Source organism: Podarcis erhardii, assembly GCF_964252035.2.
Source record: "Podarcis erhardii genome assembly, chromosome: 7".
NCBI classification, from domain to species: Eukaryota; Metazoa; Chordata; class Lepidosauria; order Squamata; family Lacertidae; genus Podarcis; species Podarcis erhardii.
This window is the reverse complement of record NC_138511.1, coordinates 57,570,943-57,596,196: the sequence shown is the minus strand read 5'-3', so window position 1 is coordinate 57,596,196 and position 25,254 is coordinate 57,570,943. Positions and strand designations below refer to the sequence as shown.

Genomic DNA, 25,254 nt, shown 5'->3' with positions numbered 1-25,254 from the left:
ATGATGGGGAGTAGGCGGCAACCCTTTGATCTTCATAAAAAACAACCAAGTGTCTTTTCAGCCTTTAAAGATCAAGAGATTTATTGTGGCATAACCTTTTCTGGGCTAGAGGCCACTTCCTCAGGCCCATGCCAGAACAAATCTACCGGGCTTTTTTGCCACCACAAGACTGTGCTTGCTACCCCTCTATAAATAGTTACCACTCTGCATGTAGCATCTCATCTTTGCCTTAGCGAATCATCTCTGCCTGACCTTTGCTAAAGGAAGCATCCCTTTGGAGGCGAGTAAGTGTGCTCAATGCACCTCTCTCTGCTGAGAAGAGATTCACTTTTCTTAGATGAGAAAGTTCCTTATTCCCAACTGTGAATAAACTCTCCAGCACACAGATAGGAATTAGCAACAGGGCAGTCCACATGCGGCTGGCTTGTGTGAGCTGGCAGTGGAGCCAGGAAAACTCTTACTAGCTGTTGCTTCTCACTGCAGAAAGCACCTGTCTCCCTTGTGGTATATTAAATTGAGCAAGAGAATTTGCAAAAGTGCTTGTAAGCATGGCATGCGGGAGATGGGAAATGGTCAGAGGTTCTGGATGAGTTCAGACATAACAGGAAGCTGTCATTTCCTACAGGGTGTGCCTTAGGCTTATGTGTTTTATACCCTGGAAGGAGGTATAGATGGATACGTGCTTCATAACCTTCATCTATGGCCGTTCCTCATGTGCCCCATCCAACGGAGGTATGGGTATGGGTATGGGTGGGTGTGTGATGTGAGAGTGAGGCCTTTTCAGTGGTAGCTCCCCATTTGTCAAATTCTCTCTCCAGACCTCTTGAAATTAACACAAGAAGAGCCTGCTGGATCAGGTCAGTGGCCCATCGAGTCCATTTCTCACAGGGGCCACCCAGATACTTCTGGGAAACCAGCAAGCAGGGTTTGTCCACAAGAGGACTCCCCTCTTGCGGCTTCCAGCAACTATTAATCAGAAGCACTCCTGCCTCTGTCTAGTTAGTACAGTGGTACCTCGGGTTAAGTACTTAATTCGTTCTGGAGGTCCGTTCTTAACCTGAAACTGTTCTTAACCTGAAGCACCACTTTAGCTAATAGGGCCTGCTGCTGCCACTGTGCCGCTGGAGCACGAAGCAAAGTTCTTAACCCGAGGTACTATTTCTGGGTTACCACTGTACTATTTCTGAGATACCACTGTAGTCATTGACGGCCTTCTCCTCTGTGAATTTGTCTAATCCTGTTTTGAAGTTGTCTAGGTTGGTGGCCATCGCTGCCTCCTTTGGGAGCAAGTGCCATAGTTTTATCTCTGCACTGTGTAGACTTTAATGGACCTAACTTAGCCATAATAAATTCATCAGGTCTACTCTGAGTAAAACATAGTTGAGAACACCCCCTCATTTTTAATTTGGAGGATTGTCAGTGCCTTTTCTTGCACTCCTTGTTCAAGCTGGGTGAGCAGGACATGCTATTCTAAAATATATTGTCAGATGAGTGTCTTAGTCTGATTTAAAGATAAAAAAACCATGGGAAGGTAGGTGGGAGCCTTGAAGTTTTCACCAGCACCAAGTAAGCAGACCCACAGGTCACCTGGTTGCAGCCTCCCATACGATACTGAGATGCCCTGTAATTATAGCAATTGTTTCTAAATTTGGTTCTACACATATATGAATCAGCTTATGCAAATTTTATACAAATCTCTGTCCTCATTTGTCCTTTTTTATTTTGTGTGCATGTGGGTTTTTTTCTTTACGGCACTAAGATACAAACTTTGACAGAGGTTTGTATATTAACCCAGGCAGTTGAATATAGCACAGTCCTAACTGTGCGACAGTGCCCAAGGCATCTCTGATTAGAAGCACAATTTCTTTCCCAAAGGTGATGCTCTTACTGACTTCAAAGGGCAAGTACTCTCCTGTGCATCCATGTATTTAAGGTATTGTCTATCAAAGTTGGTGAAGCTATTGGTCACCTACAGCAGGGAAAACCCAATGTGGCTCTCCAGGGTCTCTCTATTTAGAGCTTGATGAATTTCAAATCCTGCTGGAAAGTGTCCTGGAACTCTGACCATGCCTCTTGCTTGTATGGGTGGTGGATAAAGACAGGCATGTGTGTAGAGGTAAAAGGAACATTTGTTGCTCTGCCCACCTTTCCTTCTAGCTCTGTCCCCTACTTGCCCATGGCCTTCTGAAAATTGCCCAGGTAGGAATGCAGCTCCTTGGGCTGGGGAAAGTTTGTTTCCGCTGACCTGCAGGAATCCTGCTTCCAAGCCCTTCTCCAGCAGCTTGAAGTGGTGCAGCCCAAGGAACGCTTTCCATTTGACCCTGCCGGTGGTCATGCGAACTGGCCCCAAGTGCACTACGGTTGCATCTCATGTTGGGGTTCTGTTCCAAGGGTTCTCCGTCTACGTGGAAATTGTGTCTATCCAACAGCCTCGCGGCTAGCAGGTAAGGGAGAGAGAAAGAACTCTCCTGTACTCCCAGGACCCAAATGCTGAGTGGGCCTCGTTCCCCTACCCCCCCCAAGCAAGGCAGGGAGCTTAAAATCTCGGCACTGAAAAACCTTAAAAAGATCTGGCACAAAAAGAGCCTTTAAACTCTCTGTCTTTCTATGTTTAAGTGGTGCATTTTCAACCGGCCGACCTTCAACCATGTAAGTTTGAGATCACACAGGCTAAATGAGCATAAGATGCAATTGTACTGTAGTTGCAGGTATATCTCAGCACCCCCTCCCTGCATTGCTGCTGGATCCAGCTGAGCACATGACTTCTGGATATCCCCCCCCTCAAAAAAAAAAATCTGTCTTTAACCCTACGGTGTGTTATTAGTACAGTTGGAAACTCTGTGTTGCCCGCCCGCAAGTGGTGATTATCTACTAGAGCTCTGCAACTCAGCGTTTCCACTCAGTGAGACTCACTTTTCTTTTAATTGCACCTTTTGAATTGTCCTGCGAGTCTCCTTCCTCTTATCTTTCTGCCAGGCTCCTTAGCTTTGTGTTAGCCAGGCCTGGTGTCTCTTGCATTCCACCAATTCTCTTTCCGTTTTGTCGGCGTAAACTGACCGAAAGAATCCCCACGCTTGCAGACGCATGCAAGATCACGATGTGTTCCATCTTTAGCTTGCAGAAGTCTATTGAGATTGAAGGTGAGTACTTGGGAGTCCCTTTGATTCTCTGCTCTGTCTCCAGATCTGCCCACCCCCCACCCCCGCTAGCTCAGGCTTCTTTTTTTAAAAAATATCCCACCTCATATCTTCCATCCAGAGGCAGACACCAAGGACTCAGTTCAAATCCCTGGTTAAGTCTACAGGTTTGTCTTTCTACAAAGCGGACACTGTGGAACTTTTTCTGTGAGTCCGCTGTGCAATTTGATGTTATTTTTTGTTGGTGCATCTTTGTTTTTATCACTGGTGATGATGGTGTGGAAAATGCTTGGTATTTAAGTTGCTTTCGAAAACTGCTTTGGAGAACTGTGCACCTTCCCTTTGAAACAGCATTGCTAAAGCCAGGGCTGTCTTAAGTATGTGCGGTTGCCCAGTCCCAGGCGTGCAGGAGGGCAGAGCCGGCCACCTCAGCGTCTCGCTGGCTTGGTCGCCCCCAAACTCAAGGCGCAGAGCCGTCCACAGCAGAAGAGGCCACTGTGGTGCTCTGACTGATGGGTGGGCTCTTCCCCGGACTCAACTCTTGGGCCCCAGACTCTTGGCCTGGTGCCCCTGAGAGCCCAACGCCTGGGTGTCCTGCACCCCTAGTGCCTATGGGTAAGACGGCCCTGGCTAAAGTCCTCCTTGATGTCATTGTACATGACAAATCTTTGCCGGAAGATACAGTGGTACCTTGGTTTGCAGCCGCTTTGAATTACAACCGTTTTGGATTACAACCACGTCCCTTTTTTTGGATTACAGTGGTACCTCGGGTTACAGACGCTTCAGGTTACAGACTCCGCTAACCCAGAAATAGTACCTCGGGTTAAGAACTTTGCTTCAGGATGAAAACAGAAATCGTGCTCTGGCGGCACAGCAGCAGCAGGAGGCCCCATTAGCTAAAGTGGTGCTTCAGGTTAAGAACAGTTTCAGGTTAAGAACGGACCTCCGGAACGAATTAAGTACTTAACCCGAGGTACCACTGTACAACCCTTATTTTCTTTATTACAACCCATTTTGGGGGGAGGCCCCATTGGCGAAAGCGTGTCTTTGGTTACAACCTGTTTTGGTTTACAACCGAACCTCTGGAACGGATTATGGTTGTAAACCAAGGTACCACTGTACTAGAGAATCCACTCTGGTCAGTGACCGATATCAATTCATTCTTGCTAGAGAATCTCCACTGGTAGGAACTTAACCCCTCTCATGTATATGAAGCTTCTTCTCATGGAGTCTAACCATTGGTTCCTCTAGAGTAGACCTTCCCTATCCAGGTGCCTCCCGATCTTTTAGACTGCAACTCCCATCATTTCAAGCGGGCAAAGCTGAGGCTGGTGGGAGTTTTGTAGCCAAAATCTATGAAGGGTAGCAGGATGCTTTGCCACCTGACAACTTCAGTCCTTTTTGTCCCTCGCAGGGTTCTGTACGTAGTTGTGCTGTAAACCTAGAGTGGGGAACATGCATCCATCTATGTGTTTTTGGACTACAACTCCCATCATCCCTGACCATTGGCCATACTCATTGAGGCTGATAAGAGCTGCAGTCCACGAATAAGCCACCTTTGTGTTAGGATTGTAGGCCCTTAAAAATGGGACATGTTTGGTGTTGGCCCCCCACCTGGCAGGTGCTGCTGGGTAGGGGGAATATTGTTGGCCTGAACTATGGATGAGGGAGAAATTAAATTTAGTATCCATTTAAAGATGAATTTAGCAAATGTGTGTTTTCCAAAACAATAAAGCCGGGGTTGTTTTGGAAAGCTATGTAAGCTGGGATAGCTCAGTCAGTAGCGGGTGAGACTCTTAATCTTAGTCGTGGGTTTGAGCCCCACAATGGGTGAAAGATTCCTGCACTGTAGGGGTTAGGACTAAATGATCCTCATAGTCCCTTCCAACTCTACGGTTTTGTGATTCTGCTATTCTGATTCTGTGGTAGAGTGCTCTTGTGTTTGAATCCTGCTTGCTGGTTTCCTACAATTCTATGAGAACACTGTCATCCTTTCCAATTTGTGCTTATCTAAATTTGCAATGCACTTCTACAACCCAAATGCATATGTTAAGGGGAAAGTGTACAGAAGAATTAATTTATTGGTGAAACTAACATTTTATTAGGAGAAACTACTTACAAAAATGTTTTCATTAGCCAACACGGCATACAAAAAAAAAAAATCAATAAAATACAGAAGACTTTTCATTAAAAAAATTTAATAGCGAATTGTTGTTACTGAATGTCAGCTTGGAAAAAGAAGAGTACCAAAATTGGCAAGGTCCTTACTTTTTACAATAATTTTTATTAATTTTCAATTACAATCCAATAATAGCCTCATTATAACAATACCAAATTATAATACAATTGCTAATACCAATCATTCAAATACCGAATTTTATAATTTACGTGGCCACCCGCTTGCTAGATTTGATGGTTTTCTTTATTTCTGCATTCCAAAATCTTATTAATTTCAATTACATTCCGGTCAAAATAATAATCCCTTATACAACAACTGCAATATTAATAACTTCTATTTGTGTTGACACATTAAATGATTTATAGAACTACAAGTGAAGCACTCGGACTACATCCTTGTTCTTCCTGTGTGTGGCAGTTATTCTGTCTGTGGTGTTTCTTCCTGTCCTTGTAAAATGTTATGTCTATCTTTTCCCAGTTGTTGCTGTTATCCATCATGCCTTGGGTGGAGCTGATATCCCAGGCAAGGTCTATTCTTCCCTGATTCTACAAGTAACTCATAAGGAGGGATGGTAGTCCAATAAGAGAGCAGGTGTTTGTATGCAGAAAGTCCCACTATAAATTGGCAGGATAGAAATGTGCTTCCTAAACTTTTTCACACCCCTGCCTTCTTGATTCCACAAACTCATCACCCTTCCACCCCACCCTATAAAAAACATTATTCACACTAGCGGTTTGCACCACCCACTAAGGAAGATAATGGCACAATAAAATTCAAAAGAAGCAAAAATTAATTTCACAATATTTATTCAAAATCCAATTAAAATTATTTCATTCAATCAGTCCAACAAAACTGATAAACTTGATCCAGTGATGCTAGTTTTTCAAAGTCTGCTAGTCATTTAGCAAGAACCTTAGATGCCATGTTTAGTAAATACACCACACTGTTCAAGTAAATTCTTCATGCGATGTTTGGGCTTGAAGAAGTGATGCCAGTCTCCAAATTTCTGGCTTGAATCCAGTTAGCAGCAGTCTTAATGCACCACTTTCAGTGCCTCCCTTCCTCTTAGCACTCTTTAGGTAATCCCCCCTGCCATGTGTGATACTGCCCCCTTTGGGAATGGCAGGAATAGATCAGCACATTGAGACTCTGGAGAGCCTCTGCCAGGCAGTGTGTGGATCTGAGGTGTGAAACCTTAGGCCTGGGGGGCTGTGTGTGGCTTTCCTGGCCTTTTCTATCCAGTCCTGAAGACCCACCCTGACCCACACCCCCTGCCTTGCCTCCACCCAGCTCATGACCCTCTCACCAACCCTGTTCTGTACCATCTTTGAAGGTTTTTATTGGCTGTATTGTGTCCTCAGACTCTGAACATGCTGTTATTTATTTATTGCATTTACCATATATGCCACCTTTTTGTCCTCCAAGGAGACCAAGGTGACGTACATGGTTCCTCTGCTCTCTCATTTTATCCTCACAACAACCCTGTAAAATAGGTTAGGCTGAGAGACAGTGACTGGCCCAAGGTCACCCAATGAGCTTAATGCCTGCGTGGGGATTTGAACCCTGGCCTCTTCCAGGTCCTGGTTTGACAGACTAATCCCACTAGGATAGAGGGGTGTATGTGTGTTGAAATTAGCCTACTGTGCAAAGGTAAAATATTTATACTTTGCTCCCTGCGTTTTTGCTTCTGGCCCTTCCCATCTCTAGCATGTGGCCCCCAGAAACTTCCCAAGGGACAAATGTGGCCCACCTATTTCTGGTGAAGGCACTGCTGGGTTTGATGGAGAAGATGGTCTGACTTTGCACTTCCTGTTTTCCCTACGTACATCCAGAGAGCTATTTTTAAGTGCGCCTGGAGGACTTGCAGGCACCCAGCAAGACTTCCACAGCTGGCCTTCATGTGAAGCGTCACTGAATCAGTTGCTGCACAGAATATACTCCAGATGGGGTTGGTTGCATTTCTCCATAGTGCTCAAAAATAACACAAATGAAGTAAAAAAAAAATAGCAGCACTGGGCTGCCTGTGGAGGGGGCTGTTTTTGTTCCTTGTGCACGATGGTCTCACACTAGTATGGCCCAGGGAGGCTTATTATTATCATTCTTATTTTCTTATATATATGTCACCCCTCTGACTGGGTTGCCCCAGCCAGTCTGGGCGGCTCCCAACAGAATATTAAAACCACAATAAAACATCAAACATTGAAAGCTGACCTCTCTTTCTCTCTCTGCCCCCCCGTCCACAAACAACAGAGCCCAAACTGCTTTTGAAACTTCTTGGCTTGCCATGCCTGGCCCTGGAGAATGCTGCAAGGCTTAAAGCCTTAGTGGCCTTGTGCAACTCGGAGTTTGGCTCATTGTGCCTACAGAGAAAGGACATTAAATAAAGTAACACAATGAGCTCATCTTTCTCCCATCAGAGCAGCAGGGTGGTTGGGGCCATGTGCATGACTAATGGCAAGGGGCAAACCAGCAAGCTGCAAGTCTGTCATTAAAACCAGGTGCGAGTTGGAGAACCCGTCAAGCTGTGAATGGGGAAAACACTCTGCCTTGTTGTTAAAAAAAGATGATGAAGGAGCAGCGCAGAAGCTTCTTGTGGCTTGTTCCTGGAAATCTGGGTGCCCCTTGAGCACCCCTGAGCAAACCCAATGCAGATGGATGCAGGAGCGAGTGTGGGTATTGGTGCAAAACCCACGGGTCTGGGGGCACTGGAGACCTTGCTGAAATGTGCAGAATTCCAGTGGAAATGTAACAAGAATAGCATGGAACAGTGTAGATGAAGAAAGAGAAAGGGATCTAGGAATCTGCGTCCTGCATACTGGAAAAAATGACTTTGGGCCAGGCCAGTGGACATTCTGTTTCAGCCATATTTGGAACTGGCCTCCTAGCTTGGGAGCAATCAGCATTATAGTTCAGGCTGCATTGCTAGTTTCCTGCACTAGTACTCATGGGGCTGTTGTGGAGTGACACATGCCTACCTTATCACCCTCCTGGTGTAAGGGTGAACTGCCTATGGATGTGCCTCCTCTGCAGCCAGTGTCTAAATGTCTGCAGTCTGTACTTGATCCTGCAGGTACATACAGGTTGAGCCATTCATTCATTTTATTTGTACGGCGCTTTTCCAGAAAAGAAATTGTGCTCCAAGCAGCTTAAAACAAAAGGAGTACATTGCAAACGAAAGCAATTTCATAATAACACCGCAAAATAACATAGCAACAGTTTCACAAAAATAGCAGGACAAGAACATAGTAACTGTTTCATAATAAGATTTGCAAATTAATAGCAAATCTAATAGTACACAAAAAAACAGATCTCAGTGCTGTAAATATAACAAGATTACATAAATAACATGCAGCATCCTGTAGCAAAAATAACAAGGGAGCTTCACGGTTTGACCGTGGTCCTAGGAACACCCCTCCCATGATGTTGCTCACAGTCCCTTTCCTGCAGCAGCTTCTTATAAGGCTTCCAAGAACAAGGGGTGGGGTAGTGTTTCAGGTGTACATCTTGCAGGTCCAATGCCTGATGCAAGAGCATAGGGCCTGAAGGTTTATCCTAGCTTGTGTGCTCTGCTTGATTTTAAAATGCCAAGATGTCAGTATCTGTTTTTACAGAAACGCTCAGAATGTGCAGGTGTGCCAATGGCATTATTTAGCTGTGATTCCTGCACAGCAGCTGGGTTGGGGTTCCTGCCAACTCTACAGTGCTATGATTCTAACTTAAACACTATTTTAAAGGCTTGTTGGTGCTGATCTTTAAAACCCTAAACTGCCTTGGTTCAGTATACCTGAAGGAGCGCCTCCACCCCCATCGTTCTGCCCGGACACTGAGGTCCAGTGCCAAGGGCCTTCTGGCGGTTCCCTCGCTGCGAGAAGCCAAGTTACAGGGAACCAGGCAGAGGGCCTTCTCGGTAGTGGCACCCGCCCTGTGGAACGCCCTCCCACCAGATGTCAAAGAGAAAAACAACTACCAGACTTTTAGAAAACATCTGAAGGCAGACCTGTTTAGGGATGCTTTTAATGTTTAATAGATTACTGTATTTTAATATTCTGTTGAAAGCTGCCCAGAGTGGCTGGGGAAACAGCCAGATGGGCAGGGTATAAATAATAAATTATTATTATTGTTGTTGTTTTCCCTCTGCCAGGTTTAGGCCATCTCAGCCAGCAGTAGCCCCACTCCTGAGCGGAGTTTGGATCTGGCGTAACTTTACACAGGTTTAATTTACTTCAGCTTCTTTCTTCCCCAGTGGATGGGCCTTTGAACCTAACTTGCATTTTCTTCCCTCCTAGTCTATCCCTTCAGAGCTAAGGCCGGTGCCAACACAACCATTGTGAATTTGGTTTTGGTGTGGGAAAATGATATAAATAGAACAAGCCTGCTTATTTTAAGGCTTTGGTTGCTTGAAAAGTGTATTTAAAAATAATAATAATGGATGGTGGAAACACTTCATTCTAGTCTGGACTTATTTTTTCTCTCTTTTTTAAAGGTTTTTTAACAGGCCTGTAAAAGCAGAGTTCTGAAGGTTTATCTAAATTGGAGGGAAGTGGATGGTTAATAACCCTGAAGTCTGTGACCTCAGGACTTTCCCCCTTCCTGTAGACTTCCCTATATAGCTAGTTTTTGTTTGCTCCAAGTCACACTCTTTACAAACCAAAACACCTTGCAGCATGGAAAAATGTGAGGCTGGACTCTAAGACTGCCTATGCCCTAGATCTTGAAGTGCATTCTCCACATGCACACCCCACTGATTTTGCATTATAACAATTCAAAACATGTATGCAGTGCAACAAATAAACATTAGTTAACCTGAAATAACCATAATGTCTGCTTATATACAGTGGTACCTCAGGTTACAGACACTTCAGGTTACAGACTCCGCTAACCAGAAATTGTGCAGTGGCAGCGGGAGGCCCCATTAGCTAAAGTGGTACCTCAGGTTAAGTACAGTTTCAGGTTAAGAACAGACCTCCAGAACAAATTAAGTTATTAACCTGAGGTACCACTGTATACACCTTTAAAGCACATTTGAAGTACCTTCTTTCCCTCAAAGAATTATAGGTATAATTATTATTATTATTATTATTATTATTATTATTATTATTATTTATTTATACCCCGCCCTCTAGCCGGGTTTCCCCAGCCACTCTGGGCAGCTTCCAACCAAGTAGTAAAAACACAATACAGCATCAAACATTAGCCTAAACAAGGCTGCCTTCAGATGTCTTTTAAAAGTAAGTTTGCTATAGTTTACTCCTCACAGAGTTACAATTCACAGCAACCCTTCACAAACTACAGTGCCCAGAATTCTTTGAGGGAAAGAATGTGCTTTAAAGGTATAGCATGTTCACAGCTTAAGGCTCAAGATATTAAGCCTTGGGTATTGGTATAATAGGGCCTGAGGCCTATGTTGTGATAGATTTCCATTCCCCTCCCTCCAACCTCTTCCTCTCTCCTCCTTGGGCACTCACATTTAGCCTAATTGTTCTGCATAGCTCTGAGCCTCCTGGGTGGTTTCCTGCTTAATGCTTGTTTACTAGTATAGAAACCATAGCATCATTAAAATGATGTCCATTACTCTAACAGAGCTGTAGTTATACTAATGTGGAAACACCCAATTCATGCAAGCAGCTAAGATGAAGAATCGGCCTACCAAAGCACAGGCATTAAAATAAAACATCCGCCATCAGAGCAATCCCACTAAAACATTAAAATATAAACACCCAAAGTTAAAATGGAATTGTAAACGTAACTGGAAACCGTCATGTAACAGGAAATATAAATACTTACAAATGTGAACCTTGGCACAGGTAACCCACAGGGATCTGGTTGGCCAGTGTGAGAACATGATGCTGAACCAGGTGGGCCATTGACCTGTTCAAGGCTCTTCTATTGTCAGGCTCTTCTATTGTGACTGCTGTCTATACAGGGCCTTGTGAGCTGTGGCCCCAGAGTTGTGAAATTTGATTCCAGAGGACATCAGACTAGCCCCATCACTTGTGGATTTTGAACAGGTCTTAAAGACCTACTTCTTTAACACTGCCTTTAGCAACTACAGTGGAACCTCGTGTTACATACTGTCCTCCTTGCAAACGCTGTGAGTTAGGAGCTCAGCTAACCTGGAAGTAGATGCCCCTTGTTGCAAACTTTGCCCTGGGATGTGAGTGGAAGTCGCATGGTGGCAGCAATGGGAGGCGCCATTAGCGAAAGCGTACCTCATGTTATGAGCGGTTTCGGGTTACAAATGGACCTCCGGAACGGATTAAGTTCATAACTGGAGGTACCACTGTAATTGGATCAGAGTTGTAGAACTCCCCAGTTTCCAGATGGTTTTGTTTATTATAGGTGAGATTGGGGTTGTTCCTTTTGGATTTCTAGTAACATTTTACAATATAGTTTTGATATTTTTTGCAGTCTTTTAATTGCATTTTACTGTATGCTGTATATTTGGCTTAGGAAGGATATTTATTGAAAAAGCTGTATGCACGTTTATAAAATAATAAAGGATAATGCATCACTGGGTGACTAGATAATGGTGTTTTTTAAATTAGTGTCATTGTCACCATTTAATTTCTAGTGTTTTATTATTTTTATATAATATGAATCGCTTCCTGTGAAACATCTCAAAGGAGTTTAACAAAAAAATATAAAACAATTTCAGATATTAAAAATCATATATAAAAACAATTATAACAATTTCAGATATAAAAACAATTTCAAATCCAATACAGATATAAGTGAGGATAAAAAAATCTCCCTTCAAAAGGTTTATTGAAAAAGGAAGGTATTGAATAGGTGCTGAAAAGACAACAGAGATAGTACCTGTCTCATGTATATTAGTATTTATGTAGTCAGTTTCAAAGTACTTAACACACATGATCTTAAACTACAGTCCTAAATACTTACTGAAGCATAAGCTCCACTCTGTGCAGTAAGACACACTTCAGAGCAAACATGCATATGATTGTGCTATTAATCTTTATGACAGTTCTGCAAGGCAGGATAGTATTAACTCCATGTTAAACTTGGGAATAAAGATGACTGTTCTTAGACCTCCTGGAAAGGAATCTGTGGCTCGGGCAACATTTGAATGATAGATTTTCTCCTACTCCTCCTACTTTGCCCAAAACCCTTTTGAAATTGTGGTTCGGTTTCATGACGGGGATGAACATGAGGTATGGATGCTTTCCTACAAAAACGAAGTACAGTGCTACCTCGGGTTACAGACGCTTCAGGTTACAGACTCCGCTAACCCAGAAATAGTACCTCAGGTTAAGAACTTTGCTTCAGGATAAGAACAGAAATTGTGCTCTGGTGGTGCAGCAGCAGTGGGAGGCCGCATTAGCTAAAGTGGTACCTCAGGTTAAGAACAGTTTCAGGTTAAGAATGGACCTCCAGAACGAATTAAGTTCTTAACCCGCGGTACCACTGTATGTCTTTTTTTGTCTTTCAGAACTATTGTTTTTCTTAACACGCAGTTTCATTTCAGTGTAATTGACTACCCCTTAATCTATAACTAAGCCAACAAAGATTTTTTTTAACAGCCTGACCCTTATTTAAACAACTACAATTACTGCCTGAGCATGACACACGAGGGGCTGCAAGATTTCTCCCGCCTGTCCTTCAGAGAAATTCAAAAGACTCTAGTTGTTTTTGCTGCAGCGAATGGAGTAACAAAGCTACCTGAAAAGTAATTTGCTCTAAAAGCCCCTGTTTTGCACTGGCTTCCAAAGCAGGGCATGTTAGCAAATGAATCACTATTTCCCCCTTCCCCAATAATAATAAAGAATATTTAGTGAAATGCTTGGGTTGGTTGGTGCAGCTGATTGTATTTGCAGCTGCAACTCAAAGAGAAAGTTTATTTGGGAGGGGGTACATGTTTGTGTGCAGCGAGAGTTTTCATCTGTGTACACGGGCCTTGATGCATGTTCAGTAAAGTCAGGATGCATCTACCACCTGATACGTGCTTGTGCACCCACACACTCTTAATTCCTAGTAATAATAATAATAATAATAATAATAATAATAATAATAATATTTATACCCCGCCCATCTGGCTAGGTTTTCTCAACCACTCTGGGTGGCTTCCAACAAAATATTAAAAATACAGTAAAACCTCAGTCATTAAAAACTTTCCTAAACTTCAGATGTCTTCTAAAAGTCAGATGTTTATTTCCTTGACACTTGAAGGGAGGGTGTTCCACACACCCTCCCTTCAGGTGTCAAGGGGATTAAGAATTACACAACTTTTAGAAGACATCTGGAGGTAGCCCTGTATCTGGAGGTTTTTAATGCTTGATGTTTTTATTATGTTTTTAGATATGCTGTAAGCTGCCCAGAGTGGCTGGGGAAACCTAGCCAGATGGGCAGGGAATTATTATTATTATTATTATTATTATTATTATTATTATTATTATTATTTTCCCTCCCAACTTTTCACCTCAAAGTTTAAAATCAGGGCAAAATGGAGACTGCGGGAAATAGGAACTGCATAGGAATGTATGCATGTATATCTGAAGGAGCGTCTCCACCCCCATCGTTCTGCCCAGATACTGAGGTCCAGCTTCGAGGGCCTTCTGGTGGTTCCCTCACTGTGAGAAGCCAAGTTACAGGGAACCAGGCAGAGGGCCTTCTCGGTAGTGGCACCCGCCCTGTGGAATGCCCTCCCACTGGATGTCAAAGCGATAAACAACTACCTGACATTCAGACATCTTAAGGCAGCCCTGTTCAGGGAAGTTTTTAATGTGTGACATTTTAGTGTATTTTTGGTCTCTGTGGAAGCTGCCCAGAGTGGCTGGGGAAACACAGCCAGATGGGTGGCGTATAAATATATTATTATTATTATTATTATTATTATTATTATTATTATTAACACACCCTAATACCTGGTGCCCTCCAGATGTTTTGGACTACAGCTTCCATCTGCTCCAACCAGCATGGCTTTTGGGGGGAAACCTCCTTAGAGAGATTCTGTTTCTGTAGCTGGTGTCATTTATTCTCTCTGCATCTTCAAGCAACTTGGAGTAGAGGGGCCCCCTGAGCATGTGCAGAGCTCTTCCCAGCCAGCTGCTATGCCTCTGTATTCAGGAGCAGTGGCTGTAGAGCAAGCCGTCTTTCTGCAGATTGAGCCCTCCCTCCTAACCTGGCTGATGTTGTTCTGCCTCTCTTACGGACATGGCTGGCCTGCCACCTTCTGCCCAGGACTTGAAACTGTCAAGAAGATGTGACATCTCTGTTGGCAGAGAAATTGAAATGCAGCTGAAAGGGCCTGGGGCCGGGGGAGCTTGGAGAGATGGCTGACCCTGAACAGGATGAAGAGCACAGCTGTCAGCAGCTGCCCACAGGAAGAGACAGCAGAGCCGTCATCCGTGGGCAGTCATGCCTTTTGTGAATTAAAAAAGAGAGGGCTGTGAATCAGGTTTTAATGCTCTCCCATAGGGAAGCAGATGCGGGCCACCGAACTGGGCAGAGGATGCTGAAGGTTTTGAGCTGGAGGGAGTGGCAGTTCCAAGGATGTTCACCTGGGTGGCCCTTGTTTCAGAGATGGAGATGTTGAAAGCAGCGTGCCAGTTGGGGTTGGTCACTTGTCTCTCCAGATAGCTGCACAGCCAGGCCGGGAAAGTCTGTTCAGTCCAGGGATTAGGAACCTTCTGGGCACAAGAAGGAGCCAAGGATGGGACATAACCTTTGTACAGCTGGCTGCATTGCAAAAGCCAATTGTATCTACACACATTTATCTCCACTGCATTATAGAATTGTATAGTTGGAAGGAACCCAAAGGGTCACGTAGCCTGGTGTGTGTGTGTGTGTGTGTGTGTGTGTGTGTACTAGAGGCATTATCATAGTTCAGTGGCATGTTCCAGTTAGAACAAAGCACTCAAGGAAGGTGTGGAGCCAGTGATGGGGTGCCTTGGGGAAGGGTCTGAGAACCTGATATAGATGCTTAGAGGGCCACATTTGTCGTCCTGTGTCATTGTGAGAGTCACACCCATTGTTCTGGCCACTTTTGACTCTGGCAACAGCCACTGTTTCTCTCTCACCTCACCTGCCAGTGGCACATGGCCCCTGGAAGACTCTGCATCTGTCATATAGATTCCATCACGCAGACAGAAAAATCGCAATAGTGCAAGCCAATAAAAATATTCAAAATAATAGAGAAGCAATGAAATAGGGAATTAAGAGCAATGTGTGAATTAAGAGCAATAGAAAAAGCAGTGAAATAGCAGCAAAACGTATTAGCAATAAATAGCAACATCCAACTTGGCACTGTATCATTGTACTGAATGAAATAACTCATCGCTAGATCAATGAACAGCAGTGAAATATACTTGCCAAGGGAAACCAATTTGGAGCAAACCTGTCTTAAATGTTTGTTTGAAGGGGCTTATGGTCCCCACTTGGAAATGAGTTCCATCAATGTGCATCTTGACACATCACCTTATTTTATTTTGTATTTTATTATACTTCATGTTGAATTTCTGAAATTATAGAAAAAACAAAACTTCAGTATCATTTTCACAATGACCCAAATTGGGGACACAATGAAAATGCCAAGCATAAGCGATATTAATTCGAGCTTTCAGTAGTAAGGAAAATAAAGCAAAGACCCAAAACTACACCTCTGTTAGTTTGATGGAAGAATAAAGTTGTTACAAGTTGCAGTCTTAACCATAAACACAACAAAGTTAAAACTAAAAGCAATGGGGAAGGCAGCTGAAGCTGAGAAGAGGGAATCTGCAAGGGAGTGGGTACACAGGATTAATATGACATTTGAACTCTGAACTTAGCTCACGTGTTTGGCCACTATGTTACATGGGTGGTCAAAGCACCAGCAAGGCTCCTCTCCTTGTAGCAAATGCCTTTTTTATGGGGAATTTATGAATGTCATCCCTCCTCTTGTACTAATAAACCTTTCTACCCTTGCAGATTGTCGGGAATTGTTGCTGCCTGAGCTGATGGCGTACACATCCAGCTCCAGCCCTTCCGTGCCTGTGGGGCCCCAGTACTGCGTTTGCAAAGTCGAACTGTCTGTGTGTGGCCAAAATCTTCTGGACAGAGATGTCACCTCTAAATCTGACCCCTTCTGTGTCTTATTTATGGAAATCAATGGCAAGTGGACAGAGGTAAGGCCCAAAATGTTGCCCTGTGTCAGGAATGGCCAGTGGGTGCGAGTTACAAAATGGCTGCCACAGGAGCATGGCATAACACAAAATGGTGGTTGTGGCAGAGTGGTATAATGGATTCTGTGTTGGAGAGGCTGAGACAGATGATCAGTTAACAAGAATTTTGTCATGGACTGGTTGGATGCAGAAGAGTGATGGGAGGCACCGGCTGTGGAACCCCCAAGGGAAAAAGGCTCAGAGCCAGGGGATTGGTGGTGGGATGACACCGAGTGGTTGGAGAGAGAAGAGGGAGCAGACTGGGAGGAGGTGGTGTCAGAAGCTGAGGAGGCAAGTAGGTTTAGTTAGCAGGAAGAGTCTGTGGCAGAGAAGTCCAGAATCAGCGGCAGAAAAGGAGGCTGGAGAGGAGAAGGGCCAAGAAGCAATATGCTCCTGGCAATGATAAGAATATTAAAGTTCATTTAGATAGAGAACCAGATTTGACACACATACAAGCATTTACAAACCTAATACCGGGTAAGACATTCAAAAGGGTGAGGGCTGGTCAGCTACAGGCATGCTTGGAGGATACGGATTCTCTATTTAAATAATAATAATAATAATAATAATAATAATAATAATAATAATAATTTAGGTTTTCATATAATACATCTTCGGAACACGATATATTACAATTCTTATTTTTCTGTGACTTCCCATTTCACTCGATAATATGTTATATCGCCACTCTCTGAACTGCCCATTTGTGAGGATGTGGATTCTCTCTATCCATCACAATCTGGCTTGAGGTCTGGGTATTGCTCTGAGGCTGCCTAGGATGCCCTGAAGGACACCCTTTCTTGGGGAAGAAACAGAGGGAGTGCAGCACTGTTGAATCTCTCCACCATTCAAGCAGCGTTACGAGTTATAATACAATATTTGTAAGCTGACCCATTGGCTTTTTTGTGTGATTCCCTCACCCTGGAAATAGTAGATTCTTGCAGTCCTGGGTGTGGTGGAAGGTGGTGGACTCTCCTTCATTGGAGGTTTTTAAGCAGAGGTTGGATGGCTAGGGATTCTCTAGCCGTGATTCCTGCATTGCAGGGGGTTGGTCTAGATGACTCTTTGGGTCCCTTCCAACTCCACAGTTCTATGATTCTATGAAAGTCTGTGAATCTGTGGCCCAGGAATCAGTTATTCTCTGGGCAGAAACCTCAATGGCCTCCTGCTTGCTTTGGTCATACATTTCTGTTATCTCCTCTTTGCAGATGCCTGTTTTGATTAAATCTGCTGGCAAATTGTTCCCTTTCATAGACTTCTTAAAACGTTGTTATAGCTTTATCAGGAAGTCCAAAGAGCAAGCAGTTAACCCAAGGAGCAACGGTCAGCAATCACTCTGCAGGGATTCCTTGTTGTCTGTTCCGCTTACCGGCAGTAGGTTGTCCGCCACCCTCTTCTTGACTTGTGCCAACTTCCCACAAGCTCCTCCAAAAGGAGGAGGCTGCGGGCAGACTGGCCAACAAGCCTGCGCATGAACCCTGCTGCCTCCATCTCCATCCCTGGACAACCACTAGGATCTAACCAGTGTCAGTCCTCCTCAGAGCAGACCCATGGGAAATAATCATTCTAATCAGCCTGCTCTGAGTATTTCTTGGATACAACCCATTAAGTCCAGAGTCTAAAACTACCCAACTGCCCCACTGTTAAGCAAGGTTTTCTATAGCAGTTGTTCACTCTCCAAACAGATACTACTGTTGGCTTTCTTTGACAAGAAAACCGCATGCTGTGAGAAATGGAGTACGGACACACACACACACACACACACACACACTGACTTAAAAGATGGGTCCTCTCTTCTGTGCTAATATATTCAGAGAGAAGACACATCGTACTGCCCAGCAGCTGGGATTTGCATGCTCTTGGGTTTATTTTGTGAATAACATTTTTTGCCCATAAGGAAGAATCAGCCCTGGTTTCTCAAAGCGGACGGCGTCGTTGCTTTGGATGATACGGGGGGAGGTGGAAGGGTAACAACTCTGTTGTGATGAGAGGCAGATGGACACAGGAAAACAACTGTGTTGTAGAACTGCTCAAGGAAGGAATTGGAAGCTTGTTTACACAGCTTTGTTTACATGGTCAGAAGCTGCCAGAAGGTTCTGCTCTTTCCCCTTGTAGTCTGCACTGGAGTCATTTACTCTGCAATCACTCCTTCTGCCAAAATGGTATCTGCCCTTTGGATGAAACAGTGTGGTAAGACAAAAGCAAATCCACTGTGATGTTCGTGTGTATGCATTTACATGCATGCAAAACCAGATTGATCAACCCCTATGGAAGGGAACATAACTTATTTTGGCTGTGTACACATCATATATCTAAAGTACATGCCCCCCCCCAAGAATAATGGGAACTGTAGTTTGCTAAGGGTGCTGGGAATTGTAGCTCTGTGAAAGGCTAAACTACAGTTCCCAGGATTTTATTTTGGGATGGGTGGGTGGGTCGGGGAGGGGTGTTGTGTGCTTTGCATATATGGTGTTTTACGCAGCATGTTGAAGCGGTGAACTCTGAAGAATGGCAACTCTGCCGACCTAGTCTGAGCAAATTTTGAGAAGGTAAAAGGGGGAGATAGTGAATTTACCAAGAACCAGAAAATACAGTGCCTGTTTGGTGAAGGAGCAGATAGTACTGTAACTCGTTAACTGATGTCAGTTTGCTATGTTCATGCTTGATGCAACCAAGCGGATTGTCTGGAGTTGAAGGGGGAGCCAAATACAGTATATTTGTGGTTCCATGTTTATTTTCAGCTGCAGGGGACAGCTTGGTACAATTTCATGGTGAAGACTTTAGGTGCAGAAGGTTCCAGGTTCAGTCTGCAACATCTCCAGGTGGGCTGGAAAAAGACCCTGGAGAGCCATTCCTGCTAGTCACTGTAGACATACTGAGCTGGCTGGCGCAGTGATTTGACTTGGTATAAAGCAGCTTCCTATGTTATTATGTTCTTCCAATGAACAGTATTGCGAGGCTCAGACTGCAGGGCAGGGAGGAAGGCAGATGGGAGTAAGAGAAGGGTTGGGGCAACTGATTTTGGAGCTAAGGAAACAGGGATGGCAAACCATGCTTAGTAACATAGGCAGTTTCAGGGCTGGGACTGACGGGAGTTGTAGTTCAAAACGTCTGGAGGGGACCAGGCTGGTGAAGGTTGGTGTAATAGGAAGTTTGTTCCTGAATGAAAAAGATTCCCTTTCCTCCTTTTTGTATTATGAAGTGCCATTTTTCACTGTCCTGTTGCTCTGAGCTCCTTCTCTGTTCAGGGTTTTCATCAGAACTGAAGTGTATGTGTTTCTTTCTCTCCCTCCCTCTCTCTCTGTAATGCCAACTTTTCAGATGTGTGGTTTTTATTTCGCCTGGGTTATTTTTGGACTATTGCTTCAGAAAAACATGTGGTGCGGAATGTGAGAGAGAGGAGTCTTCAATGGGCAGTCTGTGAGACACACAGGCTGTTGCTTGCTGCTCTGATTCTGAAGGGAGGTCAGAGGATTGTCTGAGCTGGCAGCGGGTGTGGAAAAGGGGGAGAGGGCATATTTTCAGCCTTCCCACCAGAACCTGGGCAGCCTCCAGAAAGATGTGAAACAAAGAACAGACACTGACCCCTCCTGAATGTAAAAGTCTCCAGTAGGAAAGGCTTGCTGGCACCAAGAAATCAAAATTGAGGCTGCATTTTTAAGTGTCGCTTGAAAAGTCCCCTTTCATCGGTCAGATAATAGTGGTTTGGGGGCAGAATCTGGCCCACTAGGGAGCAAGAAGGAGGTAACAGCTTTCTGAGTGGGGACCCCCAAGGTTTCTGAAAGTACAAAAAAACATCTACCTGCTACAAAGCCCTCATAGGGATAACTGTGCTTGGTAGCAGTGGAAAGCTGGGTGTCAGCTGGAAAACAAAAATAGAAAACTAAGATGGGGTGTGGAATGGAGTTTCTGAGGTGCTTTGAGCAGAAACACTTCTGTTAGGAGATGGGAATATATTGCAAAACTCTGTTGCAGATCCCACTTGTTTGTGATCTGCAAGGAAAATATCACAACTTTTCACTCTCTCTCTTTTCCACATTCCTTTGCATTCCATACCATGGATGGTTCTATGAATCTATAAAGAATGCAGTAAAAATGTTGTTAGGCAATAATTTCTTATTACTTTTTTTGCAGATGTGTGTAAAGCAGCTTTTTATGGGGCAGGACACACAAATGTGTGTGGATAAAAATGGGTTGTGGGTTTGTTTTTGCAACTTGCTACCTTTTCTTTTCTTTTTATATAATGAAACATCAAACATTAAAAACTTCCCTCAACAGGGCTGCCTTTGGATGTCTTCAAAAAGTCAGATAGTTGTTTATTGCCTTGACCTCTGATGGGAGGGTGTTCCACAGGGTGGGTGCCACTACCAAGAAGGCCCTCTGCCTGGTTCCCTGTAACCTCACTTTTCACAGGGAGGGAATCGCCAGAAGGCCCTCAGCGCTGGAGCTTAGTGTCTGGGCTGAACGATGGAGTTGGAGACACTCCTTCAGGTAGACTGGGCTGAGGCCATTTAGGGCTTTAAAGGTCAGCACCAACACTTTGTATTGTGCTTGGAAACATACTGAGAACCAATGTAGATCTTTCAGGACCAGTGTTATGGTCTGAGCAGCCACTTCCATCCATGGTGGTCAGCCACCATTTTTATTTACTCAAGATGCATGGCCCTGAATATAACAAACATTGTTCCTTGACCTTCCTTGGAGCACTTTGTGCCGTATTTGGATCTGCAGTGCCAGCCTTTTTGTGGGTAATGACTAAAAGCTGGAACAAGAAGCAATTAACTCTGTAGCTATGCAAAGGATGTTCAATGAATTCCCTCTAGTTAATCAGTGTTGGTGTGTACAAATTAACTAGACATTTTTCAAAAAGATTAAAAAGATCTGCTGAAATCTGCAGTTTCCCTTAAATCTCAGCCGGGCAGGGGGGTAGGGGAGTCGCATGGAAAATGAGCTCGGATCCTGGGTTTGAATCAGACCAAAGCCAAGAAATCACATCTTAGATGGGTGAATCATTCCCAGCCATACAGTCAAATAGACTTATTTGTACAGCCTGCAGTTAAATGGGGTTAGTAGTACAGCTGCCTGTCGTGATTTAGCAGAAACGTAGGTATAAATGCAACTAAAATATAAAATAAATTTACAAATGAAACAAAAAATAAAATGTGAAGCTGCAGCATACAGTGCCACAGTGAAACATATCATTCAGTGCAGAGAGAAACCACAATCTACAATCAATTTCAGAGTTTCAAGGTTGTGCTATGTAATTACTACTAATACGTAGCTGATTATTTGATTGCCATCCTCCCAAAAGATCGTGTAGGAAGCTGTTTTGAGAAGATAATATTCCTTTTCTGCTCTCTCTCCCCCCTACACCCCCGACAGCTGGTCCACAGTAACTCGCTGTTCCATTTCCCTTCCAACCTCCCCTTGTATTTTTAGCAAAATTACCATATTGTTGATGTGCATTTCCAAACATTTCTCCCATTTTTAAAAATACATTTCAGCAGAGCTTCTTTCCCTTTTTCCCTCTCCCACCCCGCTCACCATTTTTGACTCTCCCCCAACACACACGTTTCGTACCTATTTCTAGCTTTCAAATGTTCACAGGTTTTGTTCATATCCTTTTCCTGTTTGACTCTGGCAGCTATGCGCATTGGCAGGGTGGAATGGTGGTGTGCCTAAACGAAACATGAGGAGTGATGGCGGACAGTAATTTAGATACCTCAAAAAGGAGATTCAAAAAAATCTATGGTAAAGAAGTCTATCAATGGATACTAGTCATGATAGCCATATTATGAAGCTTAGGGTTGTGCAGGAGAGTGCCTACTCTGTGGCAGCCCCAGAATCGTGGAATCCCTTCCCTTCACCTTCATGATACAGCTTTGCTGAAGTTGCACCTTTTAAGACCCTGGCCGTTTGAAACTTGTATGTTCATTTATTCTTTTATTTATTACATTTCTATACCGCCCTCCATCCATAGATCTCAGGGCAGCTGACAACATAAAATTACAATCTAAAAAAAAACGCAGAATACAGAATAAAAATAAGAACAAAAACAAAGCCCTCCCAGTTGAGAGAGATTTTAGGAGTTACTGGTACCTCTGGTTACAAACTTAATTTGTTCCGGAGGTCCGTTCTTAACCTGAAACTGTTCTTAACCTGAAGCACCACTTAAGCTAATGGGGCCTCCCACTGCTGCTGCGCCACAGCCGCATGATTTCTGTTCTCATCCTGAAGCAAAGTTCTTAACCTGAAGCACTATTTCTGGGTTAGCGGAGTCTGTAACCTGAAGCGTCTGTAACCTGAAGCGTATGTAACCTGAGGTACTGTAGCCTTATGAGGCTTTGCCCTTGGGTGAGAAAAATATTGCGCCTGGGAAAGGGAAGTGGGAGTCAACAGACACTCAAGGAATAGTTTCGGAGAAAAAGCTTTATTTCTACCATCCATGAACTGGTAGAAGGAGCAAGTGTGATAGTTCACAAAAAGCATGCACGGGTTCACAGTCATGTGCACAAGCATATATACCCCTTTCCAGTTCCCTCCCCCTTTTCTCCTCCTTCTTGAAGAGTCCTGCCCATGAGTTCCTCTGAGCATGAACAGAAAGCTGTATTGGGACTATTGGACTCTTCCCAGGAAAGGGGGGGGGGGTGAGAAGCCTTGCATTCAGCTTGTTCAGATGTGTTGCAACTGGAATGAGATAAGATTCGTTTCTCAGGCCTGAGTATTCTTGGCAATGACAGAGCCTATTCATTAGCCTTTAAAAGTAACATTTTGCCTATGCACAGCATCTTGTGAGAATAAGCAGAGACAAGCAGAGAAAAGCTGTTTTGGATTTTTAGAAGACAAAAGGAATTTTGGATCGTTTTGAGGCCTGGGGTGATTATTGAAGCCTGGGGTGATTTCAGACAGGATTTGGGTATCCTGTCCCTTCATTCCCCCCTGTTTGTTTTTGGACAGCCGCCAGGCCTGTCCCAAATGGACCACTGTCCTTTCTTGAGGCCACTGATGCTTGCCCTAAGTTTGGGAGCTGGGAGCTGCCTGCAACTGTTGCTAGGTCAGCCGAGCATCTCCTTCGATGGGGTGCAGTGGCTACCTGCTCAGGAATCCACATGGTAGGAATTAGGTAGGCTGGGAAGCACACTCCATACCATCCCTGTGGGTGGATATGAGAAGCTTGCCTTCCATAAGCCTGCCTGACACACGTCTGTGAGCAGAGACACTACCTTCCCCTTCTGAAGGCCACACCAAGCCAGAAAGAGTTCCTCAGGTGTAACGGTTTGGGCTGGGAACGTACATGTCAGATTGTCACTGGCGCTCTTTGATTTATTGACACAAAGCCAGCCAGTAATTCGGTGAACCTAGCCTTATCTGTGCCATTCGTGCACAGGGTTATTACCAAGTCGGTGCTGTGGTTCAAGGGGGGCTTTAGTTAAGTTCTGGAGGCCCTGGGTGGAGCTCTGCCAAGTGGAAGCGGGCTGGGGCATCATTTCCCTGATTAAACGTCCCACACAAATACCCTTCTCTACAGGGGTGTTGTAAGGCTATCCAGGGGCCCTGCAACCTTCTATAAAGTTCAGTTATGCAAAAGGAAAGGAAAGAAAATGAGAAAAGGTCCTCTTTCAATCCATGCTGGTTTCTTGAGCCGTGCAAAGCGTCCAGGGGTGATGCAGGAAGGCAGGGTGGTCATCTCACGGGCGTCGGGGCGTCTGGTGGGCGTTGGGCATCTTGGGTCTCTTCCAACAATGGTGGAGCGATATCTGGGCGTCTGGGTCCAATCTGGGTCCTCATCAGCTGGTTCATAGGGATGCAGAGGCTGTTTTGGATTTTTAGAAGACAAAAGGAATTTTGGATAGTTTTGAGGCCTGGGGTGATTATTGAAGCCTGGGGTGATTTCAGACAGGATTTGGGTATCCTGTCCCTTCAGTACCACTGTAGTTTGCTTTGTAATGTTTTTATTGTTGTATTTTAAATTGTTGTGACAATTTAACCCTGATGATGAAAGGTGAGGGAGGAGAGCAGCAACAACAACATAAAAAACCTGCTGAATCAGACCAATGGCTCATCTGGCCTAGCATCCTGTTCCCACAGTGGCCAACCAAATGCCCATTATGGGAAGCCAGCAAGCAGGATTTGAGTTTAAGAGCACCTCCCCTCCTGCGATTCCTAGCAGCTGGTATTCAGAGGCATACTGTCTCCAACCAGGGAGGTAGAACATAGCCATTGTGACTAGAAGTTGTGGATAGCCTTATCCTCCATGAAAAGGCAGGTAAAAAGTGGTAATAATAATAATAATAAATTTTATTTATATCCCGCCCGCCCTGGCCAGAACCAGGCTCAGGGCGGCTAACGCCAATAAAATTACAGTAAAACCATAATAGGAAAAAAAAAACCAGTTTAAAATACAGGTTAAAATGCAATTTAAAATGCCTCCTCATTTTAAAAGTAGCCCATAGATCAAAACCATAAGGGGAGGGAAACATAAGGGTCAGACTGAGTCCAAACCAAAGGCGGAACAACTCTGTCTTGCAGGCCCTGTGGAAAGATGTCAAGTCCCGCAGGGCCCTAGTCTCTTGCGGCAGAGCTTTCCATCAAGTTGGGGCCAGTACTGAAAAGGCCCTGGGCCTAGTTGATAAATAAATAAAAGCATCCCCACTTGTGTGCGATCGACACGTGTGCGACCGTGTATATGTGCAGCGCCGGGAAATAAGTAAGTTATTGAATTCATACCCAGAAATGGAGGGAGAATGCTGGAGAGTCCTTGTGGCTTGTGAGGAAACCCTCCCCG

The 25,254-nt window shown here is 44.3% G+C and overlaps 1 protein-coding gene across 1 annotated transcript in view; it reads left to right on the top strand.

Moving 5' to 3' along the window:
- The window catches only part of CPNE2 (copine 2), an 83,582-nt gene that overhangs the window by 12,573 nt on the left and 45,755 nt on the right, over positions 1-25,254 (top strand). The window contains exon 2 of the mRNA XM_081872452.1: positions 16,237-16,433. Coding sequence (XP_081728578.1) covers positions 16,266-16,433 — 168 coding nt within the window. The 5' untranslated portion in view covers positions 16,237-16,265. The remainder of the gene's footprint in view (positions 1-16,236; positions 16,434-25,254) is intronic.